Genomic DNA, 22,720 nt, shown 5'->3' with positions numbered 1-22,720 from the left:
TATATACAAATATATATTATATATTATATATAATATATATATATATATACAATATATATATATATTTGTATTATTATATTTGTATATATATATATATATATATACAAATATATATATATATTTATATATAATATCTATATATACAAATATATATATATATTTGTATATATATATACAAAATATATATATATTTATATATATATATATATATATATATATATATTTGTATATATATATATATATATATATATATATATATATATATCCTAAACTATGCACCATTATTTCTTCCGGCTGTCCTTACCATTCTCCTGTTGTCTGTTGCAGTCTTTAGAAGAAATCATGATGGAGACGCGCACCCCTCTGGAATGGCACTTCAAGCAGTTGGACCATTCCATGGGACTCAGCTTTAGAAATAATTTCAATTTTGCTTTAGTTGGTCACTTACTCAAAGGTAAGCACACTCTTTGTCCCTTGTTGTCGCTGTTTGACCCCTGGCTCGACCCCGGCTCTCTAAACCTGTCATCAAAGTTGTCTGGGCCTTGATTATCTTCTCTTTACAATATTTTCAGTGTGTGTGTGTGTGGTGTACACGTCTGTCTGTCTGTCATCTATCTGTATACAGGGGGGATGCAAAAGTGGGTATACAGTTATGGAAAAAGAAACCATGCACAATACTTATTTATTTTTATAAAAAAAAATTAAAAGCTAAAATAAAAGTATTTTTATAGTTATGATAAATATATTTGAAAACTAGTGATTACCATACGTTGATAAGTGGCAAATTACCTCGAAACTGCAGTCCGTACGTAACACTTAGGTTTGCGAGAGGGGATGACCTCCCTTTGCAAATATCATAAGGCACAGAAAGTGTGTCTAAAGCCAGCTGGAGACAATGTTCTCCTGGGGCTAAAAGCTACAATAACACCCACCCTTAGTGGTTAGCCATATTGAGATGGCTAGTATACTTTACAATAAATATATTATTATCATTAATGGCACTGAAAATATCAGAAATGAGGCTAACGAATTTAATTTGCTTATTTCAATGAATGAAGCATTTTACCATTAATGTGATACTTGCTGTATACCTACTTTTCCACCCCTCTACTGTATATTTGTTTGTGCTGAGTGTATATGTGGTGTGTGTGTATAGTGTAAAAGGGTAAAGACCCGCTTCGGTCATGAATGACCAGGGGATTGCAGCTAGAAAGTTCCCCTCCGAGGCATAAGTCCGGGCAAGGTTGTTTATAGAAGATCGTTAGTCACCCATGCATACCAACGTTCCCTCTCCGTGCCACCAGCGTTCATCCCAAGGGAAAGGCAAAGGGGCCGATACAGCTTGGCACCACTGATGTTGCAAGTCATTTCTACAGCTGAGTGAACTGGAATTATGTGAAATAAAGTGTCCTGCTCAAGAAAACAACACACAGCCCAGTCCGAGATTTGAACTCTTTGCCTCATGATTGAGCCCAACACTATAACCACTGTACCTTGCACCTTCACTATGTATGATGTACTAATCCAATATAGGTCGGATCAACAAAAATTTAACATACGCAATTACAGAAGAGCTACCACTAGTTTCATGCTTTGTGGTACGTTAAATTTTCAGCTGACTAAACATGCCTTGTATCTCAAAGCAGTCTTTCAGGCTTAGTTCTTACAGTTCTTTTCTTTCTTCTCATTTCACTTTTTGCATCTCTTTTCTTTGTGTTTTTTTTTTACTGCTTGTTTTGTCTCATATTTTCTCACAATCCAGTACCCTAGTCTTTAAAAGCAATCTGACATATGAACTGAACCTGACAGATTGCTTTCAGATACAGGCCGTGTTTTATGAATCCACCAGTTTAATGTATTGTAAAGCATGAAACTATTCATTGCTCTTTTGTAATTGCATATATTAAACTGAGATATATATATATATGTATTGTATATATATGAGTGTATAAAATGAATTCTCCTTTGCATGGTTTGGGTTTCAACTGGCCTTTTTATCATGTAAGGAGTCCTGTCATTTTTATACACTCTTATATGTTTAGAAATGTGTTATGTCTTCTGACTTTTATTTATGCATGCTAATTCCTGGTAATAAATTATGTTAATTTATTACCCTCATATTTACGATAGTTATATATATATATATTTATATAAGAGGTGAGGACCAAAATCCTTCAAAGGGATGTCAGACATCCAAGTTCACTGTTACAGTCCAAGTAATGAATATATATAAAAATATATATTTAGTATTTGCAAAAACAGTAAATGAAGAGCAGTAATAAATCTCTGAATGAGGTATAGACAGGAACTGCATGACAATGTGAGGTATATTTGCCATCTAAATGTGGCGAACCACTAAGAGTGGATGTTACTGTAGCTTGTAGCCCCAGGAGAACATCTCCAGCTGGCTATTGACACACTTTCTGTGCACTTATGGTATTTGCAAAGGGAAGTCATCCTTCCCTCGTCAACCTAAGTGATATACACGGACCACAGTTTCTAGGTTTTGACCTGTCATCAGCGTACGACAATCACCGGTTTTTGATGGATGGGTCCCAATGCAAATATTTATATCCTTTTTCCAGTGACTTTTTGTCACTAATCTTGAAAAAGTGTATTGTATACAAGCAATAATAAATCTCTGAACTAGGTGTAAACAGTAACTGCATGACAATGTGAAGTATATTTGCCATCTAAATGTGGCTAACCACTAAGGGTGGATGTTACTGTAGCTTGTAGCCCCAGGAAAACATCTTCTCCAGCTGGCTAAATGAAGAAGTATGAGGAAAGGAAACGATTGTAAGTGTAGACAAATTTAATTCATAATCCAAGTTGGTACGGAACCAATAGACATTCTATAAAAATTTAATATTGGTTCAGTAACAAGTTGGATTTGAATTAAATTAAAGTTCATCTACACTTACAATTGTTTCTTTTCCTCATACTTCATTTAACCCTTTAGTGTTCGCACTATTCTGTCAAAATTAATGCTTCTTCATCCACATTGTTTTGAACTAATCAGGCATTATCTTGTAGCAATGAGATTTTGATGAGGTAGCTGTTAATTTTTAAAACGATATTGTAGGGTTGGTGTGAGAGACCAGATCTGGCCATTTTGAACATAAAACGAGTAGAATATTTTTGGCTGGATATGGCCGGTTTAAATGCTAAAGGGTTAATAGGTTGTGCTTCACCACCTCATCGCAGGTCTTCCTGGGTCTACCTCTTCCACAGTTTCCCTCAACTGCTAGGGTGAGACACTTTTGCAAACAGCTGTCCTCATCCATACGCAACACATGACCATACCAGTGCAGTCGTCTCTCTTGCACACCACATCTGATGCTTCTTAAGTCCAACTTTTCTCTCGGGGTGCATACACCCTGTCGTGTATGCACCCTGACATTATACATCCATCGGATCATACTAGCTTCATTCCTCGTAAGCTTACGCTTGTCCTCAGCAGTCACTGCCATGTAGCATGGCTGTTCACATACATGCATCATACAGTTTACCTTTTATTCTGAGCAAGAGGCCTTTTGTTACCAGCAAAGGTAGAACCTCTCTGAACTTTGCCCAGGCTATTCTTATTTTAGCAGCTACACTCTGAGCATCCACCCCTGCTACTGTCTTGGTTAACTACTTCTAGTTTTTCTCCCTGGAATGTGGCATAAGTTGTTCTCTGCACATTTTCAGTGTTTATTGCCCCTGAACATTTGCCACACAAAACCATCTTCCCAGTTAGCCTTCCTTTGATATTACTGCACCTTTTATGTGTCCATAGCTTACACTGCATTGTTCCTTTTCACTGTCTTCCATAGGGTTCCGACACACGTCTCCTACAACGGTATCTCGGACTATTCGGGTCCTGAATCAGTTACTGGTCATCACTGTGAAACCATTAAATAGGTAGGTACATGTGTCGGCTTCATCGTTGCCATCACCATCATCATCACCCCAGCCATCTTCATCATCACCGACATCATTATCAACATTGTCATTGTCACTATCAGCATTAGTATCACCACCATCATCATTATCACATTGTCACCATCATCATCATCATCATTGTCACCATCATCATCACCATCATCATCATCATTATCATTGTCACCATCATCATCACCATCATCATCATCATTATCATTGTCACCGTCATCATCGTCGTCGTCATCATCATCGTCATTGTCACCATCATCATCACCACCATCACCAACATCATTATAAACATTGTCATTGTCACTATCAGCATTAGTATCACCATCATCATCATCCAGTTCTCTTTGTCCTGTACAAGTTTCTATGAATGCATCATTGTTATAATGTACAACCCCTCCATTGGTTATTTTTCCCTTTTTTTCCATCTCTTCCAGGGATAAGTTTGAAGTCACCCCTCAGACGGTTCCATATTTGGCAGGTATTTTCACAACTTCTTTCTTCTTCTTCCTCACACCAACTACTCATTGTCTCTCACTTTCTCTCTCTCTCATACACACTAACACACACACACATACACATACATCATCATCGTTTAACATCCGCTTTCCTTGCTGGCATGGGTTGGACGGTTCGACCGGGGTCTGGCAACCCAGGAAGCTGCACCAGGCTCCAAACTGACCTGGCAAGGTTTCTACAGCTGGATGCCCTTCCTAATACCAATTTCTTTACTACCTACAAGGGGCTAAACACAGAGAGGACAAGCAAGGACAGACAAACGGATTAAGTCGATTATATCGATCACAGTGTGTAACTGGTACTTATTTAATTGACCCCGAAAGGATGAAAGGCAAAGTCGACCTCGGTGGAATTTGAACTCAGAACGTAACGGCAGACGAAATACCTATTTCTTTACTACCCACAAGGGGCTAAACACAGAGGGGACAAACAAGGACAGACAAACGGATTAAGTCGATTATATCGACCCCAGTGCGTAACTGGTACTTAATTTATCGACCCCGAAAGGATGAAAGGCAAAGTCGACCTCGGCGGAATTTGATCTCAGAACGTAGCGGCAAACGAAATACTGCTAAGCATTTCGCCCGGCCTGCTAACATTTCTGCCAGCTTGCCGCCACCAACCACTCCAAGAGTGTAGTGGGTGCTTTTTACATGCCACTGGCATAGGAGCCAGCCATGTAGCACTGGCATCGACCACACTCGAATGGTACTTTTTACATGCTACTGGCATGGGAGCCAATCAGGCTGTGTGTGTGTGTGTATGATTATTTAATAAACAGGCACAGGAGTGGCTGTGTGGTAAGTAGCTTGCTAACCAACCACATGGTTCCGGATTCAGTCCCACTGCGTGGCATCTTGGGCAAGCGTCTTCTGCTATAGCCCCGAGCCGACCAATGCCTTGTGAGTGGATTTGGTAGATGGAAACTGAAAGAAGCCCGTCGTATATATACATATATCTTTACACTTTTTTTAAAAACTTAGGCCTTAGGATTACCTTAGAATCCAACTTAACCAAAGCTAACTTCCTTGACGTCACCCTTGACTTAAAAACCTCACTTTATTACCCGTACCACAAACCAAATGAATCCCTTAGATATATAGACATTAATTCCAACCACCCCAAAAATATATTAGACAACCTAATAAAAAGTGTCTCAATTAGAATATCTAGCCTGTCCGCTACTGAAGATATCTTTAATGCCGCAGCCCCCTATTACATCGAGGCCCTGGCCCGCAGTGGCTTTAAAGATAAGATCACCTATACTAGTATAGCCCCATGCCAACCCAGGAAAAATAGGCGAAGACACATTAGCTGGTACAACCCCCCCTTCAACCGTGAGGTCGCTACACCTGTAGCTAAAATCTTCTTCACTCTCCTACAGAAACACTTCCCCACCCAACATAAGTACTATGCTATCCTAAATAAGAACACCATTAGACTCTCCTACTCTACCACGCCCAATCTAGCCAGGAACCTAGCCAACAACAACGTGAAAAAACTTAATATATCTACTCTTTCCGAGGCCCATCCAACATCCGATAGCAATTGCAACTGCCCTGATAAAACCACCTGCCCCCTCAACAACAACTGCCTACAGAGGGACCTCGTCTATACATGCGAGGTACGATCAGGCCCCGATGATAAAAGAAAATCGTACATCGGAATGACGTCAAACAGCTTTAAGACCCGCTGGTACGCCCACACACACTCGTTCCGGCGACCTGATAAATCCAACCAAACTACCCTCGCCGCCCACATCTGGTACCTTAAAAGGAACTCCATCCCCTTCAAGACCAAGTGGAGACTGCTACAGAAGGCACGTTCGTTCACAGGAGGCCATACCTGCTGTGACCTTTGCATTTCCGAGAGCCTAGAGATCTTGTTCGCCAAAGGCCATCTCCTCAACAAGATCTCAGAACACTCCCCAAATTGCATGCATAAAATTTATGCAAACTACAAGAACTATAGACCCACCCGGCAACCCGATTGACGACACCCCACCCACAAAACCCCCCAACCCCACCGTTCCCCCAGCACCCCCGATTAACTTTCCTCCTAAGACTACTCACAGATTGTATATGTACACTTGTATATATGTATAGAAATGAATAGGTGTTAGTAGGAATATACGCATGTATGTGAGTGCGTGTATATGTATGTGTATGTACATGTGTATGTGTGTGGTTTTTTAATATATTTATATATATATATATATATATGTGTGTATGTGTATGTATGTATATATATATGTGTATATATGTGTGTATGTATGTGTATATATATATATATGTGTACGCTCGTGTGTTCATGTATATGTAAGTATGTAGAGTTATGTGTATGTGCATGTATGTATGTATATATACATATGTGTAGATAGGTATATACGTGTACGCTTATATGTATGTTTCCGCCTGTACAAAGGGTAACTGCATGTGTATATATATCTATTATTTATTATTATTATTTATTATTCATTATTTATTCCATGAGTATGCGTTTGTATGCATGTATGTATTTATGTATATAAGGAGGCGCGTGAGTGTGTGTATGTGTATGCATTTGTATAAACATATGTATACATTTATGCATGTATGTGCTTGTGTGTATGTATATATATATATATATATGTATATATACACATATATAATGATGAATGTTTTTATATATAATGAACGTGAAATACAGGAAGGGACGAACACGGAACACAGACAAATCATTCGAAGCCTTCAATCTTCAGTCAGACACCGAATCATCATAGCAAATTTCGGCTGTTCAATTCTGATATTTGCTCCAACTCGGCCAGCCCCAAGAAAAAAAACTAAGCTGTAAGCATTAGATTTCTTGGTAGAAGACAGGAATGTGAACGCACAAGACGGATGTGAATACAAGAGACGAAAACGAAATTGAAAACAGTAATGAATAAACAAAATATATATACGGTGGTTGTCATACGACTTTAGACCAAATGAGACAAAAACAACAACAACAACATAGCTGGCGTAGAAATAATTACCGTTTCGGTAGCGGGGACACATGTTGGTCGAGATACGAAGGCCAACAGAATGGTTTAAGAAGCAGCAGGTCGCAGGAGAGAGAGAAGAGAGACAGAGAGAGAGGGAATCAAAGAGGGTGGAAGGCAGGGGACAGAATCAGTGACCAAGAGAAAACGAGAAAGAAGGGATTAAGGAGGATGGGAGGAAGAGGGGAGGAGGATGGGAGGAAGAGAGGGGAAGAATCGGAGGGCGCCAAAAAGTTTGGTGAAGAAGCAATGGCGGGTAGGAAAGACAGTGTGTATATATATGTGTATATGTATGTGTATGTGTATATATATATATGTGTAAAAAAATGTGTGTGTAAATGTATATATATATATGTGTGTGTGTGTGTGTGTGTGTGTGTATGTGTATATGTATATAGATATATATATATATATACATATATATATATATATATATGTGTGTGTGTATATATATATATATATGTGTACGCTTGTGTGTTTATGTATATGTAGGTATGTAGAGTTATGTGTGTATGTATGTATGTATATATACATATGTGTAAATAGGTATATATGGGTATGTTTATATGTATGTATCCATCTGTATAATGGGTAACTGCACGTATATATATTTATTATTATTATTATTATTATTATATGAGTATGCATGTATGTATTTATGAACATAAGGAGGCGCGTGTGTGTGTGGATGTGTATGCATATGTATAGACATATGTATACATTTATGCATGTATGTACTTATGTGTATATATAGATGCGTGTGTGTGTGTGTATGTGTATATATGTATGAATGTATATGTGTATGTATATGTATATATATATGTATATGTGTATGTATGTATGTATGTATGTGTATATGTGTATATATATTAATTAGTGTATATGTATGGACTAGTCTTCTGTGGGTGTATTGAGGTATGTATGCGTATGAGTATGTGTGTACGTGTGAGTGTGTGGGCGTGAGTGAGTGCTTGCGTCCGTATCAGTGAGTAGATAGATAAACGGAATCTTTAGATCTCCCTTGAGACCGGCTGACCGCGGTCAAGATAAAAATAAAGATATAAACAAAAGTAGTAGTAATAATAAAATTAAAATAAGAGAATAAAAATGTGTGTGCATGTATATGCATGTGTATATATATGTGTGTATGTATATATATGTGCGAGTGTGTATACATATATGTATATATATGTATGTATATGTGTATTTGTGTGTACGTACATGGGTACATGTATATATATGTATATGCATGTATATGTATGTGTATGTATGCATATATATATGTATTTATATGTGGGTATGTATGTATATGTATAGATATATGTGAATATGTGGGTGTAGATATGTGTATATATATATATATGTAGATGTACAAGTGAGACTCTCCTTACTTACCTAAAACTATTTTTCTATTTATTTTTTTATTCTTTTATTTATTCTTTCATCTACTTTACCACCGATTCCTTTGACCACTCCCCTAATAATGACAGTTTTGCGCCATGCCTACCCCCAAAAAAGTCCCCCACCACCACCCATTTAAACCTGCCTAAATGTATAAATGCCAAAACAACTCTTGTCTACTAGCTTCCTGATGATTTCTTTTGAATGAAACAGTTCTAGTCCTGTAGAAGCTCCTTCTATATAATAAAATAATATATATATATATATATATATATATATGCATTTGTGTGTCTGTGTTTGTCCCCCTAGCATTGCTTGACAACCGATGCTAGTGTGTTTATGTCCCCGTCACTTAGCGGTTCGGCAAAAAGAGACCGATAGAATAAGTACTGGGCTTACAAAAGAATAAGTCCCGGGGTCGATTTGCTCGACTAAAGGCTTGGCCGCAGTCAAATGACTGAAACAAGTAAAAGAGAGTTAACACGATATATATTCTTATGAGCCAGTCTCCTCTGATGAAAGCCAATCAGCATCTTGTAACACGTCTCCTCTCGTCACAACCAAATCAGCTGATGAACAATTTTTTTTAACATAAAATTTTCCGGATGACAAAGAGTATCTCGAGTAACGAATACACAACGATCATCAATGAGCTGGGAATATTGGCAGGAGAGTGTCAGTTGTTGTCTGGCTTTCCATCCATGCACATCCCTGCTGGAATTTCCTATGGGAAAAAGAGTTTCAGTGTACTGATATTTTGGGTAACAAACCACCTTCAGGAATGAATTAAATTTGTAAAGCAACGTTTCATCGTATCATCATTGAATGTCCGTTTTCTATGCTGGGATGGGTCAGGCAGTTTGACCAGAGCTGGTCAGCTGGCCAGCTGCACTAGGTTCCAGTCTGATTTTGGATTGGTTTCCATGACTTGATCCCCTTCCTAATGTCATCCACTCTAATGGGGAATATTTATGTGCCACCGGCAGGAGTGCCATTTACATTATGTCGGCAATGGCCATCACTGATTTCACAGTGTTTACTGCCCCTGTGCATCTGCTGCACATGAAAGCTATCTTCCCGGTTAACTTTTCTTTGTTGTTGCTGCACCTCTTATGCATTCAAAGCTCACACTGGGTACATCTTATGGAGTTTCTACCTGAAGGAGTTTGTGATGTATTTACCGTCCTACTTACTAGGAGTTTGGTTTTTGCAACATTGACTCTAAGGCCCTTTGATTCTAAACCTTGCTTCTACACCTGAAATTTCTCCTCTAGTTCTGGTAGTGATTCTTCTATGAGAGCAATGTCATCAGCATAGAGGAGCTCCCTGGGGAAACCTATCTTGAATTCCTCTGTCATTGCCTGGTTCCTCACATATAGTTTACTGTTCCATTATAGGTAGGACCATTGAAGAAAAGCACTGCATGCATCTACATTAATTATTGTTTCTACAGTGAAAGAATACAATAATCTTGGGTTTTTTCTTTTCTTTCTTCTCATTCCAGTTTTTGCATCAACCTTCTTCGCGCTTTGCTTCCCGTCTTTTCTCTCATGTTTTCTCATAGACAAGCATCCAGGTTTTTGGATAGTTCTAATGGTGTGCACTAAGCCAGAAAGATTGCTTGGAGACACATGGCATCTTGTATGAATCTACCAAATTATCATGTCTCTACAGCATGAAATTATTCGGAGCTCTTTTTTAAATTGTGTATATTATATGGGAGATAAGCTTGAGAGGCAGTTGGATGGAACCTATACTCGCCTCCTTATGAGAGCTCAAAATCTCTCGTGGAAGCGTCATCCAACCAAAATGCAAATATATGGGAAACTACCACCTGTGTCATCTCTTGTGAATGGTAGGAGAGTCCAGTTTGCTGGACATTGTTGTAGAGCTGAAAAAGAAGTAATTTCTACTCTTCTCCTCTGGAAGCCATCTGCTCGCAATACCAGAGGGCACACACTCTCCTACCCTGACGTAATCTCCAGGGATACAGGCATCCAGCAACAGGACCTCTGTAGTGCTATGATGGACCGTGAAGTCTGGCGTAGCATGGTAAATTCCATTGTCTTGACCACGGTCGAACAATGATGAATGATGATGATGGGAGATGTATGTGTGTGTATTACCCCACAGCTATCCCTCTTGCAGCCACACAGCTTTTTGTTGTATATGTATATTTTATTTTGTTGTGTTTGTTTTCATCATTGTCCTGTGCATTCATTAGCCATTGCTAATGGCTTTTTGCCACTGGCGCCACCAAAAGTGAACAGTATCAATGTTAAAGGGCACGAAACTGTGATGATCTTGACTGATGGGGAATTAGCTGCGAATTTTCTGTTTATGCTTTTGTAAAATTTTGGAAATGTGTGTGTGTTGTGTGTAATGATATTCAGTGATGTAGCTTTCTCTCTTTTGTTCTATTTCAGCATTGGTTTCTGTGTCCGAAGAGGTCCGCAGTCGATGTCATCTGAAGCATCGGGTCAGCCAGTATGTGATGACCGACTCACCGTCCTCGGACAGCATCAATGCTGCCGAGCCAGAAACGCCGAACACGAGCATCGGACCCAGTGCATCGGCGCACTCCATGTCTTCGCCCTCCATCCAGACGCCCGCCAATGCCCAGCCCTCCATAACACCTGTCACTCGTCGCCAGAAGAGCTGGGACATTCTTGATAAGAGCGCCATCTCTGTGGCCAGGAACAACACACATTTGATGCAAAATCAGGTACATTTTGCCTCACTGCCCCTCCCCTCAATACTCCTTGTTCTTGTTGTTGTTTATTTGTGCTGCTCTTCACATCAGTCCTTACTTATGGTCTTCCATAGCTCCAAGTAATTACTGGTACAGCTGATATGTGATCAAAGACATCTCCCAACCATGGGGTTTTGGGCTCAGTCCCACTGTGTCTTTGTTTATAGACCTGAGCTGATCAAAACCATTTCAGTGGATTTGCTAGATGGAAACTGAGAGAAGCCTGTTGTGTGTATGTATGTATGTATGTATGTATGTATGTATATATATATATATATATATATATATATATAATATGGCACCTTGGGGAAGTGGTTGTGTGGTAAGAAGTTTGTTTCCCAACCATATGGTTCCTGGTTCAGTCCTACTGTGTGGCACCTTGGGCCCCACAATACAAAGGCCAAGTGAACTTGGTAGACTGAAACTAAAAGAAGCTCACCATCGTATGTATGTTGTGTTTGCCCCATCGTTTGACACCACCAGTGTTGGTTTGTTTATGTCCTTGTAACTTTGCCATTCAGCAAAATCAATCAATACAATAAGTACCAGGCTTCAAAACAAAGTCCTGGGGGTTGATTTGTTCTCCTAAACCCCTTAGAGTTGTGCCCCAGCATGGTCGCAGCCTGATGACTCGAAAAAGAGCTGACACCTACTTTTGTGTATTTGTTTCAGGCAATTCGAATGACTACACCTGAGTCCCCTAAGTGGTTTGTGGGTGTTTTGTTGTTGTTGCTATAAACCCCAGGTTACTCCTACTCAAAAGAACTCTAGCGTTAAAGACACTCCAACCATGACCACCCTACATGGTGGCTAGACCTCACTTGACTGCTATTTCTGCCACGCTTAGCCTCCATGTAGACATCTCCCTCATTGGCTCATACATATATAAGACAGATGGGTGTGGTTTGAGGGAGATTTGGCTGCTATTTCTACAAGGTTTAGCTACCATGTAGAGGTCTCCCTCATTGGCTCATACATACATATATTCATACATGAGAGAGTAGGGTGTGATTTGAGGGAGGTTTGGCTGCTATTTCTACTAGGTCTTGCTACCATGTAGAGGTCTCCCTCATTGGCTCATACATACATATATACATACATAAGAGAGTAGGGTGTTGTTTGAGGGAGATTTGGCTGTTATTTCTAGCAGGTCTAGCTACCATGTAGAGGTCTCCCTCATTGGCTCATACATACATATATACATATGACAGGAGCATGTGATTTGAGGGAAATTTGGCTGCTATTTCTACCAGGTTAAGCTACCGTGTAGAAGTCTCCCTTGTTTATTTGCTTGAAAATTGTAAAGAGATCTCCCTTGTTATCTGAAACCATAAATAAAATTTTAAAAAGTGTATATATGTATATATAACAGAACTAGGTTTCAAAGAGAAAAATAAACTACACGTGGTATTTATATATGGGGAAAGTAAGAAGAGAAAAGCAAAAATGGATTTTTAAAAAAATAAAGGCTTTTTTTATGAAAAGTAACGATTAATATATACAACTAGCAGTATCGCTCGGGTTTGTAAGGGAAATAACTATATAAGCATTTTTAGATAGTTACTTCCCTTATATAAACCGAGCAAAAAAATGCGGAAAAATGATGGTAAATTTTTTTTAAATCGTAGACTCATCGTAGACGTGCGCTAATACCCAGAAGGGCTCGATATGAATCACGACTACAAGATACCCGCTTTTAGTTAAACTGCACCGCAAAATGTGGGAGTAGTTAGGAATCTAAATCGGAGGAGACAGACACTCACACAACTTCAGTTTTATATATAAAGATTAGATGAACTGAGGTAGAATTAAGAGCAATAACAGTCATTATTGTTATTCCTCTTAATTCTACCTCAGTTCATCTAATTGTGTATATTTATCGTTACTTTTCATAAAAAAAGCCTTTATTTTTTTTTATATCTATTTTCGCTTTTTTTCGTCTTACTTTCCCCATATATATATATATATATTATATATATATATTATATATACACACACACATACATACTCACATAGTGATCATTTAATGCATAGTCATGTATGTATGTGTGTGTATATATATATATATATATATATATATATACACACACGTGTGTGTGTGTTTACATATTCCATCTGTGTCAATTGGGTTTGAGTCATGAGTGGTAGAAGTTTTAGTAGTAGTGGCAATAGTAGTTGTAGTAGCTGTAGTAATAGTAGTAGTAGTAGCAGCTGTGGCTGCTGTAGTTATTCATTGACTGAACTTTGGTGTGAAACGGATCCATAAATGAGTAAATTCCATATTTGCAGAAAACAACAGCCAAAGTGACGTGTGTACCAAAGAAGTGGAGCAGCCTCAGAATGGGGCACCAGCGCAGCCTCAAATGTGTGTGTGTGTGTGTATGTAACTTATGAAAGAGATGCTCACCATCAAAGAAATATGATCCTTCCTGAGTCATAAGAGACTGCTAAGGCTGCTTCCCCAGTCTCCATTGCACATCTGTTCCCCTTGGATGGGACACCACTCCATCACAGGACTACGTGCTTTTGCCAGCTGAGTGGTCGGGAGTAGCATGAAATGAATTGTTTCACTCAAGGACCCAATGCATTGCCCGGTCCAGGAATCAAAACCACAATGTTACGATCATGAGTCCACCACCCTATCCACTAAACCATGTGTGTCCACTTCAAAAGAACAAACACTGTCTGTATTGAGTCCTTCTCTCATTTCTACACTCCTTATATTTCTGTTTGCAGTGTCAGTATGCATGTGATGGGATTACTCTGCTCCAAAATGGATTGGAGGCCCATCTCTTGCTCATACTTTTCGTTTTGAGTGTGATTGGATGCCCTCCTCAACACCAAACCCTTCACTCGGTGTCCAGGGGTGCATTGGCTCCAGTTTAAAGAGTTCTCTCATCTTTTCATTGTGTCAACTCAATTTACAGTGTGTCCTTGAGATCATCTTATTGTGCCAGCGCTATTGCGGTAAAGTTTGGGGCTAAAGAGTCCTCACTGCTCTCTGATGTATGTGTGAGTTGAAGGTTACATGAACAAGTGTGTGACGAGAAGGGAATGGGTGAAGCAGGCTGTGTGGATGGCTGGATCATTGGCATTAGGATAGATGAGAGTGTAATAAGGGAGAGAGTGACAGCAACAGTTATTAGAAAACTGTGATGGCAAGTTTAAGTGGACTGCTTGAAAAATTGTGAAGAATTTTACATGAAACCATTGGTCGCTTTGTTACTCCACAAATAATATATATATATCTCTATATATATAAACGGCAGTTTGTCTGTCTGTGTTCTGTGTGTCTGTTAGGTTGTACCCTCACCCTGACCACGGCTTTCGACCGATTCTGATGAAACTTGACACACACATAGCCCAATGTCATAATTCAAAACTAACGCAGCGAAAATTTTGAAAAGTTCCTCCAGTTCTGAAAAAAATCGATAAATTCGACATGGGGTCGAGAATCAGAAACACAAACCACAGACTGTCTAGGGGACGCAACTCAACCTTTTTAACTAAAAAAAAAATTTACCATAATTTTTTTCCCATTTTTTGGCTATAACTCTCTAAAAATGCTTTATAGTTATTTCCCTTACAAACCCGAGCAACGCCGGGCGATACTGCTAGTATATATATATATATATATATATATAGAGAGAGAGAGAGGCACGCACACATCTCTACAAGACTAGAGCAATGAACACCAAAATGTAGTTAGTGTTAGAGACTCACAACTCCCTGTTTACTTGGCCCCTGCTCTGCATCATACTCCATCATTAAGAAAGCAATTGATAAATATTAATCTTAGAGATCAGTAATGATAAAAGAGACCAAGTAACCGCAATGCATATTAGATGTCTTGCAAACAACTTGCACATGCAAGTGCTACCAGTCAAAAGCTCCATATACCGAAAGCCAGCAAGTGTATGGGGTCATCAGGAGAGAATGCGTGCCGTTTCGGGGCCTACTTCTCGACAGCATCAATGCGCACTGTTCCCCCCTCACTGATATGAGGCCCCGCTTGCTAGATCAGCTGGTTATGAAGTTAAGCTCAATATCCTTCTAGCCATCGCTCATCGTCTCTTTTTAACCAAATCCAGTGGCTAGCCTTCTCCACTGTAGATTGGATATCAGTCATGGTGGTATTGACTTTACGATGAGTTAGGCCTAGTGATAACAAGTCATCTCACGCTGTGTCCAACAAACCCTCTACATCCGACTTCGATTGGAAAATGTTCCGTTTTCCAGCCTTATACGGTTGGACCATGTCAAGTGGCCAGTCACAGTTAGTGCAATGAAAATTTTGGCCCCAAATAAAATAAAAAAATAAATGCGCCCTTTTAAAGCCTTCCCAGGCTCATGGGCCCAGTTTCCCGGTTTCTATGGCGTATGTGTTCCCCAGCTGGACAGGACGCCAGTCCATGGCAGCGTTACTCATTTTTCCCAGCTGAGTGGACTGGAGTAACGTGAAATGAAGTGCTATGCTCGAGAACACAACGTGTCGCCCGGTCCAGGAGTCGAAACAACAATCTTACGATCATGATGCAGACACCCTAACCACTAAGCCACGCGCCTCCGCTTGGCCCCAAATGATAAAGGTTTAATTGAAATCAGCAGTGTTTCAGTGTTTTTGAATGGCTGGTGTTTGTGTCTTGGATGCTGTAATGGTTTTAATTCCAACACCACCCCACATCGGGTCACATGCTTGGCAAATATACCTTTCTAGACTTGTTTGTATGTCTGTGCAGGTTGATTATATTGTATATGCAAACACACATACACACACGTGTGTGTGTGTGTGTGTCTTGGATGAGCGCTTTGTCAGTTATGATGACGAGTGTTCCATTTGATCTGACCAATAGAACAGCCTGTGAAAGCAATTCCACAGGCATGTGTACCCATAACATAGAGCAGTGGTTTTCAACCAGGGTTCCACGGAACCTTAGGCTTCCGCCAGTACAGTCCAGGGGTTCCGCAAGAAGTTACAAAAATGCTAAAATCGGCAGTAATTTTTAATTCTCCTGTGCAGATATGTGTGCGTAAGACAATTAAATTATTGCACAGGGGTTCCTCGAGCCAGTGGAATGTTTCCTTGGGGTTCCGCTCCAGCAAAAAGGTTGAAAAGCACTGACATAGAGATTCAGGGTGATACAAATTCTAACAGGGCCGGCCCTTTAAACTATGTATACTACTCATTTCTGCCAGCTGAGTGGACTGGAGTGACGTGAAATGAAGTGTCTTGCTCAGGGACACAGTGCTCCACCAGGAATTGAACTCCTGTCCTTACAATCATGAATAGAATGCACTAGCAATTAAACCCCCACACCTTGTGTGTGTGTGCCGTCTGTGCTGTATTTGTTTGTTTGGACCCATGGTCTGAGGTGTGGGGTAAAGAAGAAAGAAAAGAAGAGGCGGGGGGAGGGAGATTGATTTGCAGACATGCTCTGTGCCGTCCATCGTTATATATGAGAGAGGTGAGGTGGCGATAGAGAGGTAAATTGAAAGAAGGGTTGAGTGAGACACAGAGTGGGGGTGGTGGATGAGTGAGAGTGATATTAATGATGGAGTATGATGCAGAGCAGGGGCCAAGTAAACAGGGAGTTGTTAGGTGATAGGAACCACAAGTAGTCTCTAACACTAACAACATTTTGCTGTTCATTGCTCTAGTCTTGTAGAGATGTGTGTGTGCCTCTCTCTCTCTCTCTGCTTGAAAAATCATGGAGAATTTTACATGAAACCATTGGTTGCTTTGTTACTCCACAAATAATATATATATATATATTATATATTATATATTATGATATATATATATATATATTATTTGTGGAGTAACAAAGCAACCAATGGTTTCATGGAACATTCTCCACAATTTTTCAAGCAGTCCACTTAAACTTGCTGGTAATTTTCTCCATTTTGTAGGCGATTATCAGTATCATTAACTGGACTGCTTGAAAAATTTTGGAGAATTTTCTGCATGAATCCATGGGTAGCTTTGTTAATCCACAAATTAAAAATATCTAATTAATACGGTGTTGAGCACTCATTCTCACTGTTCAATACTGTTGTGTATAGTTGAAAATTAAGAAAAACAAAAGATGAAGATAGGTGTATGAACAACAAGCAAGTGTATTAGTTTGACACTCGGGAAATATTAAGAAGTCTTTTATGTTTAAAAGCCGACCTTTCCATTCTTGCAATCGGTCAAGCAGGATTACTATGGCCAAATGCCCTCCCAGTTGCTGAAGAGAAAAATTAGTATTTCCCAAGGCCAGACACATTTTTCATGGAAGATTGGAAAGGAACAACATTAATGGTTCAATGGTAGGGCGGCGAGGTGGCAGAATCGGCAGCACGCTGGGCGAAATGCTGAGCGGTATTTTGTCAGCCGCTACGTTCCGAGTTCAAATTCCGCCAAGGTCGACTTTGCCTTTCATCCTTTCGGGGTCAATTAAATAAGTACCGGTTACGCACTGGGGTCGAATTATCGACTTAACCCGCTTGGTTGTCCTCTCTGTGTTTAGCCCCTTGTGGGCAGTAAAGAAATAGGTAGTGTTTGTCCTCTCTGTGTTTAACCCCTTGTGGGTAGTAAAGATATAGGTAGGGCTCATTTACAACCTTCATGCAATCTCTAGACAAGGGTACACACACACACACACACACACACAGTGGGTTTTTTTTGATTTTCATCTATCATTGACAAGGCTTTGGTTGGCTCATTTCCGATTTTCCATGAAAATCATGTCTGGCCATGGGTGGGGTGGTGGAATATGCTGTTGTTCAGAAACAGGTAAGGGTGGGTGACAGCAAAGGTATCCAACTGTAGAAAATCGGCTTCAATAAACCCATACAAGCACAGGAATGTGGATGTTGAAGCCACAATGAGGATAACAATAATTATATCTAAATTTATAATGTACTAGCAATATCGCCCGGCATTGCTCGGGTTTGTTTCAAACCTTTAAAATTGGAATTTTTGAAGAGTAATTTGGCATTATGTAGCTTGTTATTCTCTTTAAATGAACATTTTTCTGGTTGAAATACACCGAAAAATGGCAACACAGCAGTAAAAAAATCGTAAAAAATAGGGATTTTCATAGAAAAAAAAAGCACCTTTTTGATGTAAATAATTTTTGGTGTTAACATGGTCCGATTTGAATTTTTCTTCTACGGAAGGAAGAGCAAGCCTTCTTCTATCATTCTCTCAATTTTGGTCAACTTGCGCCGCAGGGTCGCGGAGGAGATAGTGTTAGTTGAAGGCTACCAAACCTGTCATACACAGGCAAATTCAGCTTTATATATATAGATATGTATATAAACACACGCACACACACATACATACATGCATAGGTATGTATATATGTGTATAAATAAAATATTAAGATATAATCTGTATAAGATTTTATCAAGTAGCCAGTGTGCAAAACCAATTAAGAAAAAAAATTAATACAAAGTATATGGTTTGATGCTGATCATAAAATCATTAATGATACATGACTAAACTGAGTTTAGGAGTGGCTGTGTGGTAAGTAGCTTGCTTACCAACCACACGGTTCCGGGTTCAGTCCCACTGCGTGGCACCTTGGGCAAGTGTCTTCTACTATAGCCTTGGGCCGACCAAAGCCTTGTGAGCGGATTTGGTAGACGGAAACTGAAAGAAGCCTGTCGTATATATATATATGTATGTGTCCCCCCCCCAACATCGCTTGACAACCGATGCTGGTATGTTTACGTCCCCGTTACTTAGCGGTTCAGCAAAAGAAACCTATAGAATAAGTACTAGGCTTACAAAGAATAAGACCTGGGGTCGATTTGCTCAACTAAAAGGTGGTGCTCCAGCATGGCCGCAGTCAAATGACTGAAACAAGTAAAAGAGTAATAAAAAAAATGGAAGAAACCATTTTAAAAGGAATTTCTCCTTTGTTCGTTCCCTAGAAGTCGGAGCCTCTGTATTTGTTGAAGTAGGTTGACTTTAGGGTCCCCTTACAGTGTGTGGCTTTACTTACAGTAAATAGCCCTTGATATACTGATGTATATGATATATACCTATCTATAAGTATATATATGATATACATTATATGTATATACATATATACATTTACAATAATAACAAAGGGTGAAATTAATTAATTAAGAAGTAATCAGTAATTTCACCAAGTAGAATTCGGCATGAAGAGGACCATTTCATGGTAAGCTTAAGTAATACTTTATAATTAGGGTTCAGCAACGATTTGCTTCACCACATACTGAAGTTTAGAAATAGCAGTCAAAAAATCTTAGCAATTCCTTGTACTTTAATGTATTTTAAAGCACTTGAAAACAGCCTTTTGCCTGCGTGGTTTGTTTTCAAGTGCTTTGGTTTTTCTAGGAACCCCCTTTAACCCTTTCGTTACCGTATTCATTTTGAGATGTTCTGTGTTTCTTTCAATTAATTTTAAATATAACAAAGAATTTAGTAAAATAACTTAGTTATCATTAAGCTAGTGTTAGGAACATAAATTGTGACTAAGGTTTGGTGGAAGATTTTAATTCAAAACTTAGGAAAACAAGACAGTTGTACTACAGAACCAGAGCCGGTTTCAGCCAGGTTGGTATCAAAAGGGTTAAAAATATCATGGTGACTTTAACCCTTTTGTTACCATATTTCTGTTGAGATGCTCTGTGTTTCTGTCAATTAATTTTAGATATAACAAAGAATTTAGTAAAATAACTTTGTTGTCATTAAGCTAGCATTAGGAATATAAATTGTGACTATTTATAAATTGGTATATTTTAATGAAAACTTATGAAAACAAGACATTTATACTACAGAGCCGGTTTTGGCCGGGCTGGTAACAAAAGGGTTAAAGTAGAAGGAATAGCTAAGATTTTTTGACTGCTATTTCTAAACTTTGGTATGTGGTGAAGCAAATCATTGCTGAACCCTAATTATAAAGTATATACATTTATATATATATGTATAGATTTATAATATATGCATACACACACACACACACACACACACACACACACACGTATATAATGGTTGTATCACAAAGCTTTCCCGGTTTGCATTGTAGAGTTTTTGGTTGCTGCCAAGGGAGCCCTCCTTCGATGGGGGCTCAGCAAACAAGAGGGCACAGCTCCAGGTAATGTGGCCACCTCCACTTAAGACAGCACTGCATCCCTCTTTTACACAAATGCATGCATGCACATAACTGTTCACATGCACACACACACACACATAGACATATATGTGTGTGTATATCAAACTATATATCTGTGGACATAAATACACGTCTGTATGTGGGTATATATGTATATGTGGATATATATATATATATATATATATACACACGCGCGTGTGTATATCAATTGTAGATGTAGCTGCATTTTTTTATTTGAATGTTTGTCCATTTTATGTGCATCGGGATATGTATATTAGTATGTAAGCGTGTGTTCGTAAATATACATACACACACACATGCATACACATGTGTGTGTATATGCATGGATATATATATATATATGTGTGTATATATGTATATATATGTGTACATATATGTATGTATATATATATATATGTATATATATATGTATATATATATGTATATATGTATATATATATGTATATATGTATATATATGTATATATGTATGTGTATATATATATATATATATATATATGTATGTGTGTATATATATATATGTGTATCTTTGTTTATATATGTGTATGTACCTATGTGTGTGTGTGTGTATATATATATATATGGGTTTTTTTAAAATTATATTTGCACTGTATTCATTTTCTTTCTTATAAACACGGCTGTTTTTCTTATTCTGATTGTTGTGCTTGTTTTTGTCGGCACTGTCCTCACCACCATCACCGCTACCATTATCATCATCATCACTGCCACCACCTTCATCACTGTTACATTCATGCATTAATTGTTTCTATTTCTGGAAATCACCATTTGCGTTGTTCCCAGTGTTCTTCAACCTTGTTTGCCCAAGTCTCCATGATTCGTTTTCCATATTAAGAATGTGTTCAATCTCCAGGTTAGAAACCATAAACAGCATGGCACATTGGGCAAGTATCTCCTTCCATAACCTCAGGCCAACCATGCCCTTATTATTGAATTTGTTCGATGGAAACTGAGGGAATTTGTTGTGTATGTCGAGGTCGACTTTGCCTTTCATCCTTTCGGGGTCGATAAATTAAGGACCAGTTATGCACTGGGGTCGATATAATCGACTTAAATTCGCTTGTCTGTCCTTGTTTGTCCCCTCTATGTTTAGCCCCTCGTGGGTAATAAGAAACATATATATTATTATTGAATTTGGTAGATGGAAACTGAGGGAATTTATTGTGTGTGTGTGTGTGCGGCGAGCTGGCAGAAACGTTAGCGTGCCGGGCGAGATGCTTAGCAGTATTTCGTCTGTCAGTACGTTCCGAGTTCAAATTCCGCCGAAGTCGACTTTGCCTTTCATCCTTACGCACTGGGGTCGATATAATCGACTTAAATTCGCTTGCCTGTCCTTGTTTAGCCCCTTGTGGGTAATAAAGAAATATATATACATATACACACACATGTAAAATAATGAATGGGAAAAGACCCTCTTCGGTCATGAATGACCATGGGATTGCACCTTGGGAGTTCCCCTCCAAGGCACAGGTTTGAGCTAGGTTGTTTCTGAAGGACCAGCAGCCACCCATGCAAGGGAGGCTGTATTGGTTTCTTCTTCTCCAAGGGAAAGGCAAAGGGACCGATACTGCTTGGCACCAATGATGTTGCAACTTATAACTACAGATGACTGAACTGGAGCAACGTGAAATAAAGTGTCTTGTTCGAGAACACAACGCACTACCCAGTCCAGGAATTGAACTCACTACCTCATGATTGGGAGCCCAAAACTGTAACCAGTGAACCATGTGCCTTTACTTGAATGAAATAAGAAAAGCTTCTAACAAAGAGGATTTTTTTAAATACTTCATATTTTGGGCACAAAACCCATCTTCTGAAGGAAAAAGGTTCTTTAACCTTTGTGCATTGTTAGATCTTCTTCTTCTTCTTCTTCCAATTCTTCTTCTCTTTCTTCTTCGTCTTTTTCTTCTCCTCCTCCTCC

The 22,720-nt window shown here is 39.0% G+C and overlaps 1 protein-coding gene across 6 annotated transcripts in view; it reads left to right on the top strand.

Annotated features, from left to right (window-relative positions):
• The first annotated feature begins 270 nt into the window (after positions 1-270).
• Positions 271-22,720, top strand: part of LOC115226150 (neurofibromin) — a 75,628-nt gene continuing 53,178 nt past the window's right edge. For 4 of the 6 annotated variants that reach the window (XR_003883005.2, XM_029797145.2, XM_029797149.2 and 1 more), the window contains exons 1-5: positions 271-454; positions 3,819-3,906; positions 4,371-4,414; positions 11,302-11,600; positions 20,675-20,743. Coding sequence is in view for 5 of the 6 variants with exons in the window: in XM_029797145.2 (XP_029653005.2) it covers positions 274-454; positions 3,819-3,906; positions 4,371-4,414; positions 11,302-11,600; positions 20,675-20,743 (681 nt within the window). In the remaining variant the exon portion in view is untranslated. The remainder of the gene's footprint in view (positions 455-3,818; positions 3,907-4,370; positions 4,415-11,301; positions 11,601-20,674; positions 20,744-22,720) is intronic. The other 2 variants (XM_029797147.2, XM_029797146.2) reach the window with 1 other exon arrangement.

Source organism: Octopus sinensis, linkage group LG29 (assembly GCF_006345805.1).
Source record: "Octopus sinensis linkage group LG29, ASM634580v1, whole genome shotgun sequence".
Lineage (NCBI taxonomy): Eukaryota > Metazoa > Mollusca > Cephalopoda > Octopoda > Octopodidae > Octopus > Octopus sinensis.
This window is presented reverse-complemented; position numbering and strand designations above follow the sequence as displayed.